Here is a 20291-nt window from a genome sequence, read left to right as displayed (position 1 = left end):
ACACAGACACCTCATAAATATCGGGTGTATTTAACCTCACTGAGGATGACAATGATGAGGAGATATGTCAGGTTCGATGAGCAGAAGGCTATGAGAAGCTCTCTAGAGCGAGAGCCGAGTATTCCAACAGAGGAGGAGATTCTAGCTCCAAAGGAGGAGCCTCAGTCTGAGCCTCAAGATGTTGTCACAACAGGCACATGTGGAGGAGAAGAAAGCAGGATGAGTGGAGGCACCCACTCAACCAAATATTCTAGAGAGGGGAGGAAGAGAACCAAAGAGGCTAACATGTTGGTGCAGGATGCAAAGGAACATGTGGGAGCTCTTAATTCCTTGCGTAGGCAAAGGAGATCACCAGACAAATATACTAGTTATATGGCACTCATAACAAAACTCATTGATTCATATCCTTCTTCATTTGAGGAGGAAAATTCCCAACCAGTGTGGGTAGATGCCATGGTGGAGGAGCATGACTCCATCATGAAGAACAATGTATGGGGCATGGTGTCAAGATCAACAAACAAGTCAGTGCTTGGTCCCATATGGATATACAAAGTGAAACATGCAGTTGATGGCGATATTTGAGAAGTATAGGGCCAAATTTGTGGCCAAAGGCTTCTTGTAGGTAGAGGGAGTTTATTATGAGGAGAAAATTTCCCCTGAGCAAAGATACTCCTCCATCAGAACCATTCTAGCATTAGTTGCACCAATGGGGTGGAAGATCCACCAAATGGATGTGAAGATTGCCTTCCTCAATGGAGTGGTTGAGGAAGAGATTTACATAGAGTAGCCTAAGGGGTTTGAGACATTTGACAGGGAGACACATGTGTGTAGAATCATGAGAGCCCTTTATGGTCTCAAGCAAGCACCCCGTGCTTGGTACACTCACATAGAATCCTATCTTAGTGGACTTGGCTTCACTAAGAGTGAAGCAGATGCCAATATCTACTACATTGTGGTAGATGAAAAATTGCTTATCTTAGTCTTGTATGTAGATGAATTGATACTAACAGGGGATGAGAAGTTGATCCAATCTTGCAAGGAGGACCTAGGAAGAGAGTTCGAGATGAAAGACATGGGATTGATGCACTACTTCCTTGGTTTAGAGGTGTCACAGAGAGATGGAGAGTTGTTTGTGAGTAAGGGGAAGTATACCTTTGAAATACTTCAGAGATTCCATATGCAGGACTACAAGCCTATGGACACTCCTCTAGCTACCAACTGGAGGAAGGAGGAAGCTTCTACAGGAGAGGCAGTAGATTCCACCATCAATAGACAATTGATGGGGTCCTTGATGTACTCGGTGAACACAAGGCTCGATATTTGTTTGCAGTTAATCAACTTACACAATTTATGGTGGATCCTACCAAGCTTCACTGGAAAGTAAGAAAACATGTTCTTAGATACCTTAGAGGCACAATATATTTTGGTTTATGGTATAGGAGGACTGACGGAGTGAAGCTCCAAGGCTTCATAAATGCAGATTGTGCAGGGAGTCTGTTAGACAAGAAGAGCACATCTGGAGCTATCTTCAATGTTGGGTCAACAATAGTTTCTTGGTATAGCAGTAAATAGAGATCTGTAGCACTCAACTCAGTAGAGGCCGAGTATATGGTTGTTATTCATGTAACACACGAGGCCATATAGATGAGGAAAATTCTTGCTGGTCTCTTCAGTCAAGAGATGGATCCTATTGTGATTTACTGTGATAATCAAAGTTGTATCAAACTCTTTGAACACCCAGTATTTCATGACAGGTCCAAGCACATTGATATCAAGTACTGTCACTTGAGAGATTATGTACAGAGGAGATCATGATGTTGTAGTACATTCCCACATAGGAGCATGATGCAAATATTTTGACAAAGGCATTGTCAAGCAACAAGTTCGAGTTCCATAGGAGCAGAATAATGGTGGTGTAGAACCCTTTCTTACGAAGAGGGGGTGTTAAATTGTAGCAAGAAAAGGCTTCATTTGACTTGTGCCTTAGTCAAATGGAGAAATTTGATTTTCCACATTAGCATGATGCCATGGATTGCAGTTAGTTGGAGTGACATGGCTTTGTCTCCTAGTTAAATCAATCAATTTGAGTTTGTAGGCTAGAAGTAGAGTTGTGCGTGGGTTGATTGATAAAATCTAGCAAGCTTGTGGAGTTATTGTTAGTTAAACTCAATTATATGAGCTCTATCAGTAGTATAGTCAATGTGAGATTAGTTGAGTAGTTGTAACTGTTCTTAACTCACTGATCTCTTAGTTAACTGATCAATTTACTAAAAATAGTCCTAGTCATGCATGGAATTTGAATTGCCTAGTTTGAGTGGAGGAAAAGGCACATTGTAATCGTCAATTGTATACTAGTTGAGTGTACAAAGTTTGCATGTAGCAGGTGAGCCATTTCTCTTGGGATTTGTGCAAGGAAATAAGAGCTTCCTCATTCTTTAGGACTAGGAATTGTGCAAGGAAATAGGAGGAAGCAGGAGGCCTATTTTGGCCAAGTATTGGCTAGAGCAGACTCAAGAGGAGATCAATATTGCAATGCAGATTGAGCTTCAAGGATTGAAGCAGACATTGTAATAGATCTATATTCTCATATGATATAATACAAACAAAGGAGGAGTTTTTCCCAGTTGGGTTCCCCAGTTAAAATGTTGTGTTCATTGTGATTGAATGACTGCGTGTGTTTCTATTGCATGATTTCCTTTTTGCAAATTGAGTAGAAGAAATGTGTATTTATTGCTCTTAGTCTAGCTTCATTAGCAACTGCAAATGTTGAGTTATTTCTACATTCCACATCATTGGTGACCACTTATGCTAGAGGATTGGAAATAACACAAATATTTCGCTAGGGCTAGATCCTTGGATCATAAGCCAACGCTGGAACCATCTCCCACATCCCTCATACAAAAATCATCTGAAGCGAGATTTTTTCTACTCTGGATCAAATCTCTCATAATCATACTCCCATGGGATGCCTTCTAATGATTTGCAATTGTAAGGCTATGAAGCGGAAGCCTGGAACCATTATATCAGGGCTCTACATTTCCCCAATGTATCTCTATCCAACTTAGAGGATCAACTAATCTATGCCCCTAGCCCTAATGGAAGCTATGATCAACAATATGGATATCTGTCCCAGATTCAAGGAAGCTGCCCTACAAAAGAGAAGTTTTTGATGTGGCTCATGCTTAGAAATAGAGTTCCCACCTTGCATATCCTTCAAATAAGAGCCTTCCAAGACATTAGTTTATATTCACCTCTTGTGTAAGAAGGATTCAAAGTCTATTTCACACCTTTTCATTTCATGTCCACACACACATCAATTTAGGGGGACATTAAAAATTCTATAATGTATCTACCAGTTGGGGAGTAAAGGGCATAAGTCAAAGTCTTCTATCCTAGACTTCTCATCAACTCCCCCAAAACATAAAAGGGCTTCCCCTGTGCGTGTTGAGGAATCTAGTTAGAAAGGAACATAACTAGCTTTGAAATAAGGCTCCAAAACCATTCAAAATTCTACCCTAAAGTCTGGCCATTGCTTCATTGTACTCCCGATCTTATTCAACTATTTCTTCTGTGCCTCCCACACCGGTCGATATAAAAAAAAAATTTATCCCCTAATCTTTCTTTGATAGAGCAACACAAGTCTCCCCTTCTATAGGAGGGGACATAGGCACACTGCATATATTAGCTACACACAATCTCTCCTTTTTAGCAAATATTAGAAGTAAATAATAAATTTTACATATTTGTTTATATTAGGTTTGTAGCTTGGTAAAATTGCCTGATACTATAAATCTTATTATCCTTATAAAATTGATCAACAATTTATTAATCTTCTAGTTTCGAGTGTTTTGAGAGGTAGCTTAATGCATATAAAAGTTTGAAATATAAACTATTTGGAAAAACTAAACCAAATTAGGGATTTGCATTGTCTTGGATTTGTCAACCCTAAAATGCACAGGATATGACTTTTCAATCTCTATTAACTATTCTTTGTACGACACAATTGGTTTCTTTTTCACTTTGACCAACATGTTGAGAATGCGATTCACTATTAACTTGAGTGGTGCATACCTTGGCCTTGAACTTGAAATGAGATTATTCACAATGGCTAAGAAATTTGAAATGAACTTACCACCTCATTTTTTACCATTATCTTGAGCTCTAGATTAGATGATGCCTTAGCCTAATGATTAGCTTGCATATTTAGTTCTCATTTAATATGGGAAAAGGAGATGCTATTGATTTGGCTAGAAGAAAAATGGATTTTTGTAATTAAGGAGTTTAGATGGTTTTTGACTAGACATGCTTTGGTACTTAAGGATTTAATTAAAATTAACATATATCCAAAAACAATATGAGAATGAAGCATGATTATTATAAACCCTACCTAATCCCTAAGCAAATTGGACCATTATATTTCACTGAGGATATTAGATGATCCCTTCCCCCAACTCATCGCGCAAGTTTAAAAAATTGAAGGACATGGGAATGGGCTTTGATCCACTTACATGTGCACGACTCATGAAAATATTTAATATAATCTCTCTAGGTGTAAACACACATTTGACCACTACCTCAAGGTGTTGCCATAACTTTAGGGTTAGGTCCTCATGGGAACTTAAATTTACTCAACTATGAAAAACTCCTCTCTCTCCACCACTTAATTTAACCCCATTGGGTATTTTAAAAGAAGGACATGGGTGTGACCTTTGATCCACTTTTGTGTGTATGGGCCATGATACTTGAGTTAGCCTAGTGGTTAACAACATGTGTTTCCTCTTAAGAGGTCATAGTTTCAAAACTAGAGGGGGATAAAGTATGCACACCTTTGTATACTTTTGTATTCAAATCACTATGTGAAGGAGGATCCCTTATCCCACAAACAAAGGGATCTCAACAACTAACTCAAGGTGTCTCCATGGCTTCTCAAATCACTATGTGAGGGTCCATTGTCCTTCAAATTAAATTATTATTATCATAATCTCTTTGGGTGCAACCACAAGTTCAACAACTAACTTAAGGTGTCTCCATGGCTTCCAAAACAAGACAAGTTCAACAATTACCTCAAGATGTCTCAATAGTTTCCAAAGTAAAACACCCTCATGAGAATTAAACCTTATCCAATAATAATATGACTTTCAAAATATCCAACTCTCATGAAAATTAAACCTCCTTACTCGTGAAATTAAATCAAACCTCATAAAAATTAAACTCTCCTTAGTCCATGGTGAAATTAAATCAAACCTCTTGAGCACTGCATTTAAATTTTTTATATAAAACATTTAAAAACCATTTCATCTGCTTTTCACGCTTAAATCAAACCTCTTGGGCACTGCATTTAAATTTTTTATATGAAATATTTAAAAACCATTTCATCCTACAACAATAAAATATAATACTTAATTCTGCCCTTTTTAGTCTCCTCCTATTCCACTGATCTTCACACCTGTTTCATGTGAATATGAAACACAAAGTTTCTGCCCTTTTTAGTCTCCTTCTATTCCACTGGCCTTCACACCTGTTTCATGTGAAAATGAAACATAAAGTAATTAAGTGCATTTCTTAATTTCCTGTTTCAAATACATGTACGAAAAAACACGACGTGTGTCATATTCCAATGGGTATTTCCAACACCGACAAGCCACCATCGTCTCCTTTTCCCAGTACCGGCACAAGCCTTTATATTAATACTCACCCTCTCAGAATATTGAAAGTGCCGCGGGAATTTGATATAATAAATACATTTTATGCATATGTTCCTTCCACGACACTCTTAAAGCATTTCCAATCGGTACATGAGCTGCCCCGCGCAAGTCTGGTGTTCGAATGGTATACCTTTATTAAAAGTTTCTCTGTAACTTCCTGAAACTCTGCGTCCTCGAGGTACATGCCAAAAACCTTACGTACCCACTTTCATTCTTGTTGTTTTCTTATTAAACGGTTAATTTAAAGTCTGAACTCGTGACTTGCGTTTCTCTGTTTTACTCCAAAAATATCCAGGTTGGGTGATTCAATATTCCGTAAATATCTTTTGCTGCTTTTGTCATAAAACTATAATTTATTTCAATATGAATAATTACACACAGATTCAACTAAGAATAGGTGGAATAGGAATGCGTGTAGTTTCGAAGGTTACTAGAAGAATTCAAGTCTCCAACTTGTACTGCTGTAATAATGCAATTTCGGCTACTCACGGGGAAAAATGCAATCTGTAATGAAGAAAATTATTGGATTTAAAATTTTGAAGTTGGTGCTCTCATGCCCACTTTTACAGAAGTGGTCTCGCCCCTCTAGGCTTTGCATGGTCCTAATAAGATTTGGATTGTTTTCAATTTCCTCAAATTGACATGCTTTCGCACATCAGGGACGGCAGCTTGGGTTTATGTGGTTTAGACAGCGGAGCTCTCTAATTCGTGTTCCCTGGTTTTTTTCTTTCTAGCTTTCTAAATCTCAATGCCTTTCATGCCTTTTATTTCCTCTTCGGATATGCACTAGGCTGGCCAAATACCAGATTGAATAATGAATATCTGACCACATCGCTACTTATATGCTCCAAAGAGGGAGATTGTTTGCGCGGTGCAAGAGATGATCGATGCAGGAATCATCCGGCCCAGTCAAAATGATTTCTTTACACCAGTGGTTATAGTCCACAAAAAGGACTCTTCGTGGTGCATGTGTCCAGTTTGTCGGGCTTTAAACAGGCTTACCCTAACGATAAGTTTCTCATTCCTGTTATTAATGATTTATTAAGAGAATTAAATTAGAATTAAAGAAGTCAATATTAAGAGGATGAAGGCACAAGCAAATTACAATTGTTTTGTGCACGAAGGATTGTGACAAGACAAAGCTCACGAGTTATAGTGTGAGAGAGCTTTGATTGTGGAGCGCAAGGATTGTGTCCTAAATAATAGGAGCACAAGTGCGCTAGAATTTAGGAGAATTGGTTGTGCGCAGGTTGTGTGGAGTTGGGGTCCTAAAAAACAAGAGCTCAAGTGCACTAAGAAATAGGGCCAAAAGTGTGCTAGGAAATAGGAAGAATCAATGCAAGGAATAGGGAGGCCAAGTGCACAAGGAAGGAGGAGTAGAATTGAAGCAAGACAACAGGGTTTGTAGAGCAAGTCAAGGAGGCAACAAAGGATCAATTGTGTAAAGGAACCGAGATTAGGTAGTGATCAAGGTAGGACAAGATGAATTGTATTAGCTGAGATTGTGTGAGAAGCATAACACTTTCTCAAGAGAGATAGATTGCTTTGTAATAGATTCAATTGCTTCAAGACAATCAATAAAATAGCCACACGAAGCAAGCAGGTTTTCCTGAGAAAAGTGTGTCAATTGTGTGATGTGTTATATCTCTGTGTTTTTTTTATTATGTTGCTTATAACTTCTTAAGAAGCTTTGTATCTTGGGGAAAGTTAACTAGTTTCAGTTATTAGTTATTCATCTAAGTAGTTGCAGAGTTATCATGGAAATTTAACATGGTATCAGAGCAGGGATCAGTATAAATACTGGCACCAAGTTGATCAATTAGTGAAGAGCGCTAATCAATCAGGAAGGCTCGTGCTAGAGAGGGAAAGCCTATAGGACAAGAAGGCGGACTAAGTGCTAACAATGGGACAATGACCCATTGTCACCACAGGCAAGGTCCCCTGCTCTTTACGGACTTTCACCAATGGGAGGAGTCCCGATAGGAGGCTAATCACCTTTGATAGATATTCTAGGGTTTAAGGTGCATGGTGATTGATTAGGACCTCTCAAAGAGTGCTCAAGGTTATGATATAATGCATCAAAAGGTATTTCACTCCCTATGAAAGACCTAGAAATGGATTGCACAAGACCTAGGGTTTTGTGAATTATCGTGGATGAAGGTACCCAAGATCAAGGCAATAAGGAGAAAGGGCTTCTTATGATATACTTTAGCAAGTACTAAGCTCATACAGTCCTCAAGGAAGTCCTCAAGTTGAGGGAGAAGAAACTAGGGTTTCCCTCTTGGAGCAACACTTGGGGTAAGAGATTTTCTAGATGAGCTCCATAAAAAATCTCCTTCTTAAAATTTTGTAGCAAGCCCTAGATTTTCGCCTTAACCTTAAAGGACCAAATTTTAAGATGAAAAATTATTGATGAAAAATAGAGATGACCACCAAGGACTTGGATTAGTGCCGTGTCCTTTGGGCATATGGAGTTTTAGGATGTTCAAGATGAGCTAAATCGTTTCTAAGGAGGCTTAAAAATGATGCCCTAGGTACCAAGTTTAAGCATTTACCCACTTCAAATTTGATGGATTTTCATGGAGAGTTCAAAGATTTTCCTCCACTAGGAACATTCATTACATGCCATACATTGAATAACATATGTAATTCTCAACCAAAAAGCTTCAAAAATTAGTATACAATTTAGCATGTTCTAGTAGTAGCAATTCCATACATTAAACAAATTCAAGAGAAATTCCATCAACATAAGGTACTTACAAGATGACATGCAATATATCCATCCAATATCCACGAAAGAGCTCCAAATACAAAATCCAACTAGCTCCAAATGTCAAAAGGCATCCAAGGATTCTCCAATAGCCAAAGAAATAAGTGTGAGTTCTCCTCAAGAGATTTAATCCAAGTGTGATGATTATGAGAAGCTCAAATGAGCTCTCATCTATTTATACACGATCTATTAAGTCTAATCTTTGCCTAGGAGCCCCTCTTAGTTGTCAAATGGAGGGAAAAACTTATTGTGGTCGCAAGCCAACCACATAGCCAGTTAAAAATCATAAAGATAAATCAACAAGAGGGTTGAAATGCTGATGTCATCACTGCATGGTCCTTCTTGAGGCATGCGTTGAACTATCCTTGTGCCGAAATCAATCAAAAGGCTCCATAATCATCTACTAGGGGTTGGCCCCCAAACATCCATGTAAATCATCAAGTGGACCCCAGTTTTATGTTTGGGGCACAAAATGGGTCTCTCATGGGTTTCCAGGTGATATAATGGCCAAAATCTGCCCCATCGTTGAGGGCTTGGAGAATGGTGCTAGCCCTCCCATGTCTCTAAGGGTGAGATAATCCTCATTTGGGCCTCAGATTAGCTGCCAAACCACGTGTGCACTGCTAAGTCGGTTGGGGCATGCTTGTCCAAGTGCACCATCTCATGAATAATATGGGGCAAAGTGTAGACTGCTGTGGTACTTGTTAGAAAATTAGAAAGGCAGAAGGATTCTCTTATATTGTTAATTACTTGTGATATTCTTGTGGTCTTATTAACTTTCTTTATGTTCTTCTTTTATCTTCTTTTCATCAAGTAATCATCAAATCAAAAAATGAAGATCAACGACACTAGATATAGGCACTCAACGAGGGCTAAAACCCCTCTATAGGAGAAAACCCAATCAAACTCTTCTGCTAGCAGATTCAAATCAAACTTGAGACAATCTGAGACCTTAGACCAAACCAAAAGACCTTCCTCTCCACCAAGTCAGCCCTCAAACTGTCCTTCCAAACTTCAAAGATCAATTGCAACAACAATGCATCAATACTGCATCAAAGACAAAATTTCGGCCCTACTGCTTCAGAGTTTCGGCTCAGCTTCAAGTTTGCAATTTCGACCGTCCCAGCAATCCAGAAACTTCGCACGTGTGGTAGTAGAGAGAATTTTACTTCTTTTGCTTGACAAAAACTTCTCTCTCCTTCGCTAGTTTTTTCTCTTTCTTCTTAGGGATTTCTCTCTCTTTTCTTCCTCCAACTATTTCAGATTGAACTTGCTTGAGATATGCTCCCAATAAGGTCGACTTGTCCATCTTGAGGCCGACTTGGTGGAGGAGGCCTAAATTACTTATTTGACACTAAAATAAATTTCTTTCTTGATCGATAAATCCCAAGAAGGGTCTTTTACATAATGACAAGGACAAGGACTCTTGACACAAACCCTAGAAGCCTACAATGGAGGCTTTGACCTAAAAATAATAAAGCATGAAACACATGCTTAATAAATAATTTTCTTTCATAATAAAATTTCTTTTTCTTTCTTTTGATAAATACATTACATTATGACTCAAATACAATTATGAAGACTAATACTAGTTACGTTTTTAAACACTCCCTCTTAACTAGGGAGGTATTCATAATTAAATATATATACAAAGGTACATGGAAGATGTCAAAATGATATGCTTTATGAAGAGTCACAGCACACACAGTGCTATAGATTAGATACCTAATCAGGGTACTCTAATTGGGTGGGACTAAGGTGTACTCAAGCTTTAGCTACTCTAGGTACCATCAGGCTTTTAAGCTCTAACACCAACTTAGGGATTTAGGTGCGTATCCAAGGTTGGAGCTACAAGACCAATGCCACCTTCCCTGCTTCGAGATGTAGACATCAACACATAGGCTGGCCAAATGTCCTCCCAAGCATCTTGTCGCTCCATGATGCTTTATCTCTCCTAATCAACTAATTCAGATATATATCCACCAATCCAAGCATGCTTTAAACGTTCAATCTTTTTGCGAAGAGATCTTGTACAACCACAACCCCAATAAGTATTGAACCTTAAAAGATATATACAAGTAAACACAAACCTTTGGGGTCCTTAATCATTATGATGCTACTTATATCATCACCAAGTTATCCAAATACAACTTGTTGGAAGCTTTATTCTTTCACTTCTTCAGTAGCACCAAATACAGCCTCAGTACTTCTCAAGTCTTTTGTTTGCAAATTTATTTGTAGTACTTTCATTGATTCTTTCTTCAAGGTATCACTATGACTGGCATAATATGCCCTCCCTCTTAATGGGGGAGATATATCCTTTCTTTTATCCAAGCTCCCTCTCAACTCAACAACTTCCTTCTTTTATAACATCGAAGAGACTTCAATCTTTCAAGGCTTTATGGCATCAAGGTCATCTTGATCATCATTATTCTTATAGCTTCCTTCATCATGCTCATCATCATTATTATGAACATCTTTAACATCTTGAAGATTATGTACTTATAAAACTTTAATATCAAGTACAACTAAATAGAAATATATAGAAGCATGAAGTCAACTATATCAAAATTATGTCATTACAATGGAAGCATCAAAACATTCAAGCTTTTAGACATTAAATACCTAAACCTAGTTAGGTTCATGATCAACAAAGGTTACATCTTTTATATATTAGACTTCAACATCTTGCTAGGATTTTGTCATAAACCCTAGACTCCATCTTCGAGACATAAAGCCTTAGATATCAACAATTCAATCAAGATATCAATCCAATCATAAGGTTTCAACAATATGCTCTTAGAATTACATGTCAAACTCTACTAGGGTTTGTTGCAAACCCTAGATTTCACCAATAAAGTCAAATTATGTATATCAACAATCAAATTAGCATACTAGCATTTCATATCTAGGGTTTCATTGTTATTTCCTTATATCAATTTCTTTTTATGATTTTGTTGTAAACCCTAGATGCAAACATCAAATTCCAAATTAGATAACAATTTTGACCAGGCTAGGGTTTTGATCATACAAAAGAATATACACCTAGGTTTTCATTCCTAGGACTTTACTTTAGTTATTACAAGGGTTTTGTTCATAAACCCTAAATCATCAATTTCTAAAAATCTAGGGTTTCATTATATAAGCTAGACATTAATAACAAACCCTAAAGGACTAGGGTTTTTACCACAACATTAGCAAAACCCTAAACTTCAAAAGAATAGGTTTACATTATAAGTTCTAACTCCCAAGTAGACTAGGGTTTCATTATTGACATTGATATACCCTTAGCATTAAGAGGCCAGGGTTTTATAGTGAACCCTAAAGGTTAGGCTTTCACAAGAATGATCAAATGACAAGAGACAGTATAACAAGGGTAGATTCAATCTAATGATTAATCACCCTAACAAGAATCTTTATGATTCAAAACCTAGACATAAAGATTTTAGTAGCGTAAAACAAATTTCAAAAGAAGAGTGATCATACCTTTTATATGAAGAAAACCTTGCAACAAAACTTGTTTAAGACATACGTTGAGTTATTTTTTAACAAACCTCGTAGAGTATCATTCTAAAGGGTTTTCTTTGCAAAAGAGCTTCTTTCATGACTCAAATCTTTCCTTTGAAGTTTACTCCATAACCTTTGTGTATTTTGCAAGCTTTCCTACCAAGGAAAATATAAAGAAAGGATTAGGAGTATACAATACGAACAAATCTCGATGTGAGGAGGAAACCAAACATGAAAGATGAAACAAAGAACAATATACTTATCTTTTGGTAAAATGGTGAAGTCTCCCTCTTAATCTAGTCCTTTTGAGGGATACCTACAACTTTAAACAATTCAAAAAGTTCTAACAAGATATATTGGATCTATGAAGTCTAGAAATCAGAACATAAAATTACGAAACTTAAAGTAGAAGGATATGCAAGGGATAGTATCCCTAAGAGACTTAAGCAAATAAATTTTTGACTTCAGATTCTTCAGTCTTGTTTTTCTTGGGTGGAGCTTCATCGACAATATTTGCATATTCTCTTTCTCTCTTCTTATTTTTTGGATTTTTAGGACATTGACTTTTGTAGTGTCCCATCTTATGACAATTGTAGCATTCAATATTTGATAGATCAACTTTCTTCTTTGGTCCTTTGAACTTCTTGTATACTCCCTGGCAGAGTAGGCATTTGAAGTGTTGTTTTCTTCACCCTCCCTTTTGTCACTTACTAATGAGATGCGGGAAAGGTTGGTGTATTCTTCCAACTGCTAATTCCTAATGCAAAAGAGCTCCAAGATTTTAGTAGACCTAGTATTCCAACAACCATCTGTAGGTTTCTTAACTTTTCCTTGAAAAAAATCCAAAATTTTATGCTTAGCAAGAATAAGATCCATCCTCTTCTTCCATGCCCTGTAGTTGGAGGCTCCTTCTAGCTTATTTTCTGTCTTCATTGAGGTTGCCATAGACTTTATAATATCTCCTTTACTTGATATAAATAGTAGGCTTTTCTTCTTATATGATCCTTTCCTTCTTAACCCTTCTTCCAATAGACCTTCAAGCTGCCTTTTTCCTTCCTCCTTCACCTTAGCTCTGATTCCATGTTAGAAAATAAAAAAGGTAGAAAGATTCTCTTATATTGATAATTACTTGTGATATTCTTGTAGTCTTATTAACTTTCTTTATGTTCTTCTTTTATCTTCTTTTCATTAAGCACTCATCAAATCAAAACATGAAGATTAACGACACCCTAGATATGGGCACTCAGCCAGGGCTAAAACCCTTCTATAAGGGAAAACCCAGTCAAACTCTTCCAATATCAGATTCAAATCAAACTTGAGACAATCCAAGACCTTATACCAAACCAAAAGACCTTCTTCCTCCACCATGTCAACCCTCAAACTATCCTTCTAAACTTCAAAGATCAATTGCAACAACATTGCATCAAAGACAAAATTTCGGCCCTATTGCTTTAGAGTTTCGACCCATCTTCAGGTCTGCAATTTTGGCCCTCCCAACAACCCAGAAACTTCGCATGTGTCGTAGTAGAGAGATAAAATTTGATTTCTTTTGCTTGACAAAAAATTCCTTCTCCTTCGCTAGGTTTTTCTCTTTCTTCTTAGGGATTTCTCTCTCTTTTCTTCCTCCAGCTATTTCAAATCGAACTTGTTTGAGATATGCTCCAAATGAGGTTGAGTTGTTGCCTTCATATAGTTGATTTTGTCTCCCAATGACGTCGACTTCTCTAGGTTGAGGCCGACTTGGTGGAGGAGGCCTAAATGACTTATTTGACCGATAAAGCCTAGGAAGGGTCTTTTACATAATGACAAGGACAAAGACTCTACACAAACCCTAGAACCCTACAATGGAGGCTTTGACCTAAAAATAATAAAGCATGAAACCCATGCCTAATAAATAATTTTCTTTCATAATAAAATTTCTTTTTCTTTCTTTTGATAAATACATTACATCATGACTCAAATACAATTATGAAGACCGACACTAGTTACATTTTTCAACAGTATTGTAGGTGCCTATGGAATGAAGTAATGAGGCTCTGCAAGTGCAGGAGTTCCATGCGTCTCAATGCTTCACCCGTAAGGTGTCATATGCTCCTTTAGTGGACTTAGGCCTTAGTTAAGTTGCCCAACCCATGATGAAACCACTTGCAAGTCACATATAATGTCCATTGTTGCATCCTCACCATCAAGTACAATAATTCTTAGAGCATCTAAGTGAGCCAAGATTTTTAATCAAGGGCACTTTGAGACTTCATATGGGGCTTCTCTTCTAGATTTGGGGCTTTGATTTCGTGATAGTGTTACCTCCCTAGGTTGGAGTGGTTAATAAATGACCTAATTAGGAGTTTTCAACCTGTAAGGGGAAGACAGGTCCTTGGTACGTCTTTCATTTAATAGGTGGCATGTGAATGATGATGAAATGGATAGGAAACAGGGGTCTCAAGGCTAGATGCCATGGGTACAAGGATAACAACTAAGTCACCTAACATGTGGACACTGGACACGCAAATTCGAGTGTCCGACACGGGGCACATAGACCCCCCGGAACATGACACGTAGGACACGTTATATATTATTTTATATATATATATATATATATATATATATATATATATATTAAAAATTAATACTAAATAGATATTTCTTACACAAATTCTCATTCATGATACAAATTCAGACATAGATCTAGATTCTACATTGTAAATTTAAAATTTGTAAGTTGTACAATGTAACATTATGCATACAAATACAATTGTGATAGATTCATCAATGATCCAATAGGAGAAAGACAAGAAACTGCAATTTTCTCATTAAGTCATCAAAATCAAAATGTGTTACATAAGTAGTAGCAATGCCAATGGCAAATAGAAATAGCAAATACAAAACAACTACAAGGTAGTAGGTAGCTCATCAATCATCATCATCAAAATCAACATGGCTGTCATGGTCACCATTGCTCTCCTCTGCTACATCCTCCTCTATATCCAATGTAATCTCTGCATGTGCTGGTGTGGAGGATGACCCTATCACCATCATCAAAAGTGACAGGCTCTAGCATTGGGTCATTAAGAAAGATGTCCCACATCTTTGTCTTTCCCTTCAACCACTCATCCCTCGCTTGTAAATAAGGCGAAGGTTGGTGTACACGTACACTGTTGTCTCTGCCCTAGACTGCTCAAGCCTGCTCTTCTTGACACTATACAAATCCCCATATGTGCTCCAGTTCCTCTCACAACAAGAGGGTGAAGTCACAAGAGAGAGGAGCCTCATGGCTAACGACTGTAGAGGAGGGCTTGTTGCCCACCAAGAATAGGGCTTCTTAGCCCCCCTGTCTCTAATCACATCATAGCTTGCAAATCTCCTAAAGCCAGTGGAAAACTCTGCAAAGTCCAACTCATCAAGGGATGCTCTATTCTGAAATATCTGCCTCAATGCATCCTTCCTCCCTTGTGAAATTTCACCATCCATGTGAGGAGGGAATCTGCAGGAAGGCCACCATTCAACACCTCATGTCTGTAGTATTTTGGGTTCAATGAGTGAACCAAACAATGCAAAGGTGTGTAATTCTTGTCCCATTTGCTAACAAGAATATCCTGTATGGTGGTGAAGAAGGCCTTTGATGATGTCTGATACTCAGGGCACTTACTCTGTAAAATAATGGTCCTCACAGACTCAATCATGGAATCCCAACCCTCATAAACCTCTCCTAGGATGGGTTGGTCTATCTGCAAATCGTAGTAAAGTAATGATCGGGTCCATGATCTTAATAGTGAGAACCCTTTCCCACCAAGCGTCATCTAACACTGTGTCCTTGACTCTTTTTGGGGTTGCTTGACCCGTCTTTCTCCAAAAAGACCAAAACTCTGAAATAACCATGGCCCAAAGAGTGGCCTTGACCTCCCTCAACCTCTTCAACATGATGAATGAAGAGCCAAACTGTGTATCTGCAATCTTCAACAATGATAGATGGGTGTACTCCTTGTAGATTGTGAGAGCATTTGTATAAGTTTGTACAAAGTTGCGGATATGCCGTGCATCCTCAATAACACTTCCAATCCAAGGCACATCAAAAGCAATAGTTTTAAGTGCTAAAGTCAAAGAATGGACAATGCAAGGTGTCCAAAATACTTGTGGATATTTAGCTTCCACAGTCATGCCAACAACCTTGCAAACAGGCGCATTGTCTGTAATGATTTGCACATAATAATCAACACCTGCATCTTCAATAATTTTAATGAACAACTCACCAATATATTGTGCATCCTTGTATTGTCCAAGTGCATCCACTGATTTCAAGAAAACTGGTCCATTCAAGGAAGACACCATGAAATTGATGAGTGGGTGGCGTGTTGGATTTGTCCATCTATCATAAACAATACTAACCCCAGATGTTGGCCATGCTAATTTAATAGGCTCAAGCATTTTGTCCCCTTCTTTCTTTGCCTTAGTCAAAAATGTGGTTTTAAGCTTCTCTGACCCATGAGACACATACCCTGATGGAGCCCCTTGAGTTAGAGCTCGACACATCTCAAGAAATAAAGGTGAGTGTGCAACATTAAAGGATATGAAGTTCAGATAGAAAAAAATGCAATGGTGATATCAAGCTCTTCCCATCTCTCTTTCTGAAAAATCTTGTCCATTGGACCAAGTGCCACTGCCTTTCTTTTTGCTGCTTGACCCACACCCCCACCAAAAATCTCAAATGGAAATTTGCTGCTGCTTTTCCTCAAGAATGGAAGGGGATCATCATTCTTGTTTTTTTAGATGATGCAACCACCCTTGCCACACCAACATTGACCTTTTTTTCCATTTCTTTCCTCTTAGCTAAAGACACATTTGCACATGCTCTAATTCCACAACTTGGTAAGCCCAACAAATGAGCTTTCACATGGTAATAAGTGCTCTTGAAATGATTGTTGCAATAGTTTCATTTCCAAGCAACATCGCCGCCTCCCTTCAACTTGCTGCCTAGCCCTTGATCTCTTGTGACATACTTCCACCAGGGATATTTGCTTTCTTGAGCCTGCTGTCTTTCTAAATTTATTCTGCCTTCAACATTTGAAGCTGCTGTTGCATCCCCACTTCCAACAGAGGGAACACTTGTAGACCCTAATGAAATTGGAACAAAAGGGGCATCACTAATGTGGACATTCTTCCCCTTCCTTTGCCCCTTCCCTGCTGCCCTTGGTTAAGCCATGAATGCTGTAAAAAATAAGAAATAATGCACAAACTTGTAAAACAAATGGGCATGCAAACTGTTGTAGCAAAAATGCAAAAAAATAGAAGCAAAATGCACTTACGTGTTGCTTGAATCACCTCCAAAATGCTCCCAAACCCTTTGCTAGTTGCTTCCACACACCCACAACAAGAGAGACACTCAAGAATGAGTGAGAAATTGCCCAAATCAGGTTTTAAAGGCTGCGCAACGCGCTTTTCAGAGGGACACGTGTTCTGAAATCAGGACTCGCTGGCCCATCGAATCCTACGTGCTAGGGCACGCTAGAGTTGTGAATCAGACATGTGTCCTAGAGAATCATTTCCGATTCATGGGATTGGGACACTGGGGGGAGGACAAATCCAGTTTCTTAGGATAACAATGATGAGGAATGCCCACATATTGGGTAAATGATGTAGGAGGGAGTAATCATGGATACATGAGTTACTGTAGCCTTTGTTTTTCCACTCCTCTTTGTTTTCCTTTGCCTTTTCTTGATTTTTTCCTTTGTATAGTGCTCGAGGCTCCAAGAAATGAGAGCATACTGGGAATGATGTAAAGCAATTATTACCCCCTTAAGGTGAGGTAGTTCATCACTCACTAGGGGTTGGGACGTGCATGGGTTCCTTAATGATGTGGGGGCACTCATGGGGCCCTAGGAATTGTTATCGCTCAATTTAGCAGGGGTCCTAGGAGGGGTCCTTAGGGGACTACTACTAGATCAAGCGACAACGATGGGAAAAGGACCCACTGTCACCTCAATCGATGTCCCCTGTTCTTTACGGACTTACACCGATGGGAGGAGTCCCGATATGAGGGAAATCACTATGAATGGTGAGTCACTGATGGGATAGATAGTGATTTCAAGAGCCCTTTCATAGGGGAGACTCAAATTATGGGTGCTTGCTTGCTTTAGAAACAAGGTGTGGGGGCTCTCCAAGAAAGGCTCAAAGGAGGCCTAGATATGGAATTAGAGATATTTCTTAGCAAGGGATGCCCTAGACCTAAGATTCCTAAGAGAAGAGGGTTTCTAAGTGACCTTGTGAGACAAAGCGTGATGAAGATGCGGGACCATAAAGAAGCCCAAGGGGACCCAAGGAAAGCCTAGGGTTTCGGGTGAAACTTCAAATAAAAGGTCTAGAACAAGAAAGGGGAGAAGAAGGGATCAAAACAAATGAACTTCCTTTGAGTTTTCTAGCAAAATAAATCCCTTTGAAGGCTGCTAACCTAGAAGGACCAAGGGCTAAACGATTTGGAAGCTAGGGCTTTCTGTATCTCATAAACTAGTGCCTTGCCAATTGAGGATAATGGATTAAAAGTGATTTTGATTAGGGTTTTTGCTTTATCAAGGAGCCCTATTGCAACTTCAGATGCCCTTAGCGTCACTCTTGCTTGAAACTTGTATTCATGAAACCTTTTTAGAGGTAAGTACGTTCATGTATATACGGGGTGGCAAGTTCCTGTTAATTATTTAAACTTGGTTAAGTTGGTGATCAGCATCATATTGCAGAGTATCATATCCTATTTTGATATTTATATGTACTTAATAGTTAATATACATTTTGGTTTTTGTATATATCCATTCTCTTGTCATATTACTGGTGTACTTGTATAATATACATACCTTGTTTGATTGGCACATGCACCTAGTACACACCCTCTTTTGTTGCAATGTTCCTTGAAATCATAATCTTGACATGTCTAAAAAGTGTTATGCTTTAATTGCCACTCTAAGATGGTGCTTTATTGTACTTACTTTTTCACTCTTTTCTTCCTAGGGGAAAGTTTGGTGATTGGATGAAATCGAGAAGCAATGGGATATCTAAATGGTACCAGATCTAGACCACAACAATTGCCTGAGGAAAATATCATGGCACTTCTGGATGTTATTGGTGTTAAGGAACAAGATGACATCAGAGATGACAGTATCCATCATTGATTTTTCATTGTTTTAGGCTTTAGATGCTTTTCTTGTAATTTTTTCCATTTATATGTATCTTCATGTGTGCTATGTGAAAAATGAAGAACGACTTTGACTTTGTGGATAGAATTATCCTTTATAGCTGCAATTCGAGCAATTTGTATCACCCCAGAAATGGCGCAAGTTCCTACAAGGTAAGTACGATGTTAATGTCCCATAACAAGTTTTCCTATTCTGTTTCCTTATTCCTTTGTTAATGCATTTGCAGTGGACTTCTTTTTTCCTGAATGTTTTTTCTTTTTATTCGTGAACTTTCAATTTGTTTTAGTCAGCTCAAATTCCAAGACACCCGAGTTGAACAATAATTGGGCAATCCCTTCCATGCATTTGAGGACCATTCTGTCTCTACTTTTATTTTTAATTGTATTTAGTTGGGTGGGCAAACCCCTTTTGATTGAATAGAGTAAAAGATCATTTTCAATATCAGCTTTACAAACAGAGACCGTTGGCTATGATGCTGCAATCTAGGGGAATCTATTTTGTCAAGGTCACCTTGGACATACTATCTGTAAACTGTGTTAGCATGGCAACCACCATTAACAACTCCTCCCCATTAGAATGGAATCACTGTTTTGCTGCTCTAATGTGGTTTCACACCTAGCTGGATTACTAAGGGGAGCATGCCTGTAGGATTTTGAACATTGAATCAGAATGTTGTTGTAGGATTTTGAACATTGAATCTTTGAACAGCTTGATGGACCATTCCATCCCTGCTTTTAATATATAAAGTTTTATGTTTAAAATCTTGATAACAGATTTCTTTAGCCAATATGTCAATACATTTTGGTTCTTGCTGTCTTTTGGGGATTTCTTACCATCATGTTTCTAGCTCTCAGTTTTTTAGCTGACATGAAATTTTCAAATGTAGTCATCCTTTACACATTGTTGCTGACATGTTGATATGTGACTGAAAATAAGGAAAATGTATGAGGCAGTTTTCCAAATTCTTAGAGAGAACAAATCCTTGGAGTTAACAATTACGAGCTATCAGTTGTTGCTTGACCTTGAAAAGGTGTATAAGTCTTTGAACAAGTTGCTTGTACTATCTATTTAGTGATGAGGATTACTTGCAAGCATTATGTTTATCAGTGACTTGGCTTGCTTTTTGATTGC

At 38.2% G+C, this 20291-nt stretch overlaps 1 protein-coding gene across 1 annotated transcript in view; it reads left to right on the top strand.

Moving 5' to 3' along the window:
* Positions 1–5676: 5676 nt before the first annotated feature.
* LOC149158852 (negative regulator of systemic acquired resistance SNI1-like) overlaps positions 5677–20291 on the top strand; it is a 269207-nt gene continuing 254592 nt past the window's right edge. The window contains 4 exon segments of the mRNA XM_089436334.1: positions 5677–5883; positions 18976–19122; positions 19246–19312; positions 20097–20190. Of these exon segments, the coding sequence (XP_089292460.1) occupies positions 19011–19122; positions 19246–19312; positions 20097–20190 (273 nt within the window). The 5' untranslated portion in view covers positions 5677–5883; positions 18976–19010.

This window comes from Pinus tabuliformis, chromosome 5_2 (genome assembly GCF_031772625.1).
Source record: "Pinus tabuliformis cultivar Carrire ecotype Pingquan chromosome 5_2, CPIR1, whole genome shotgun sequence".
Lineage (NCBI taxonomy): Eukaryota > Viridiplantae > Streptophyta > Pinopsida > Pinales > Pinaceae > Pinus > Pinus tabuliformis.
Note: the sequence above shows the minus strand (reverse complement) of the source record. Positions and strands in the feature narration are given on the sequence as shown.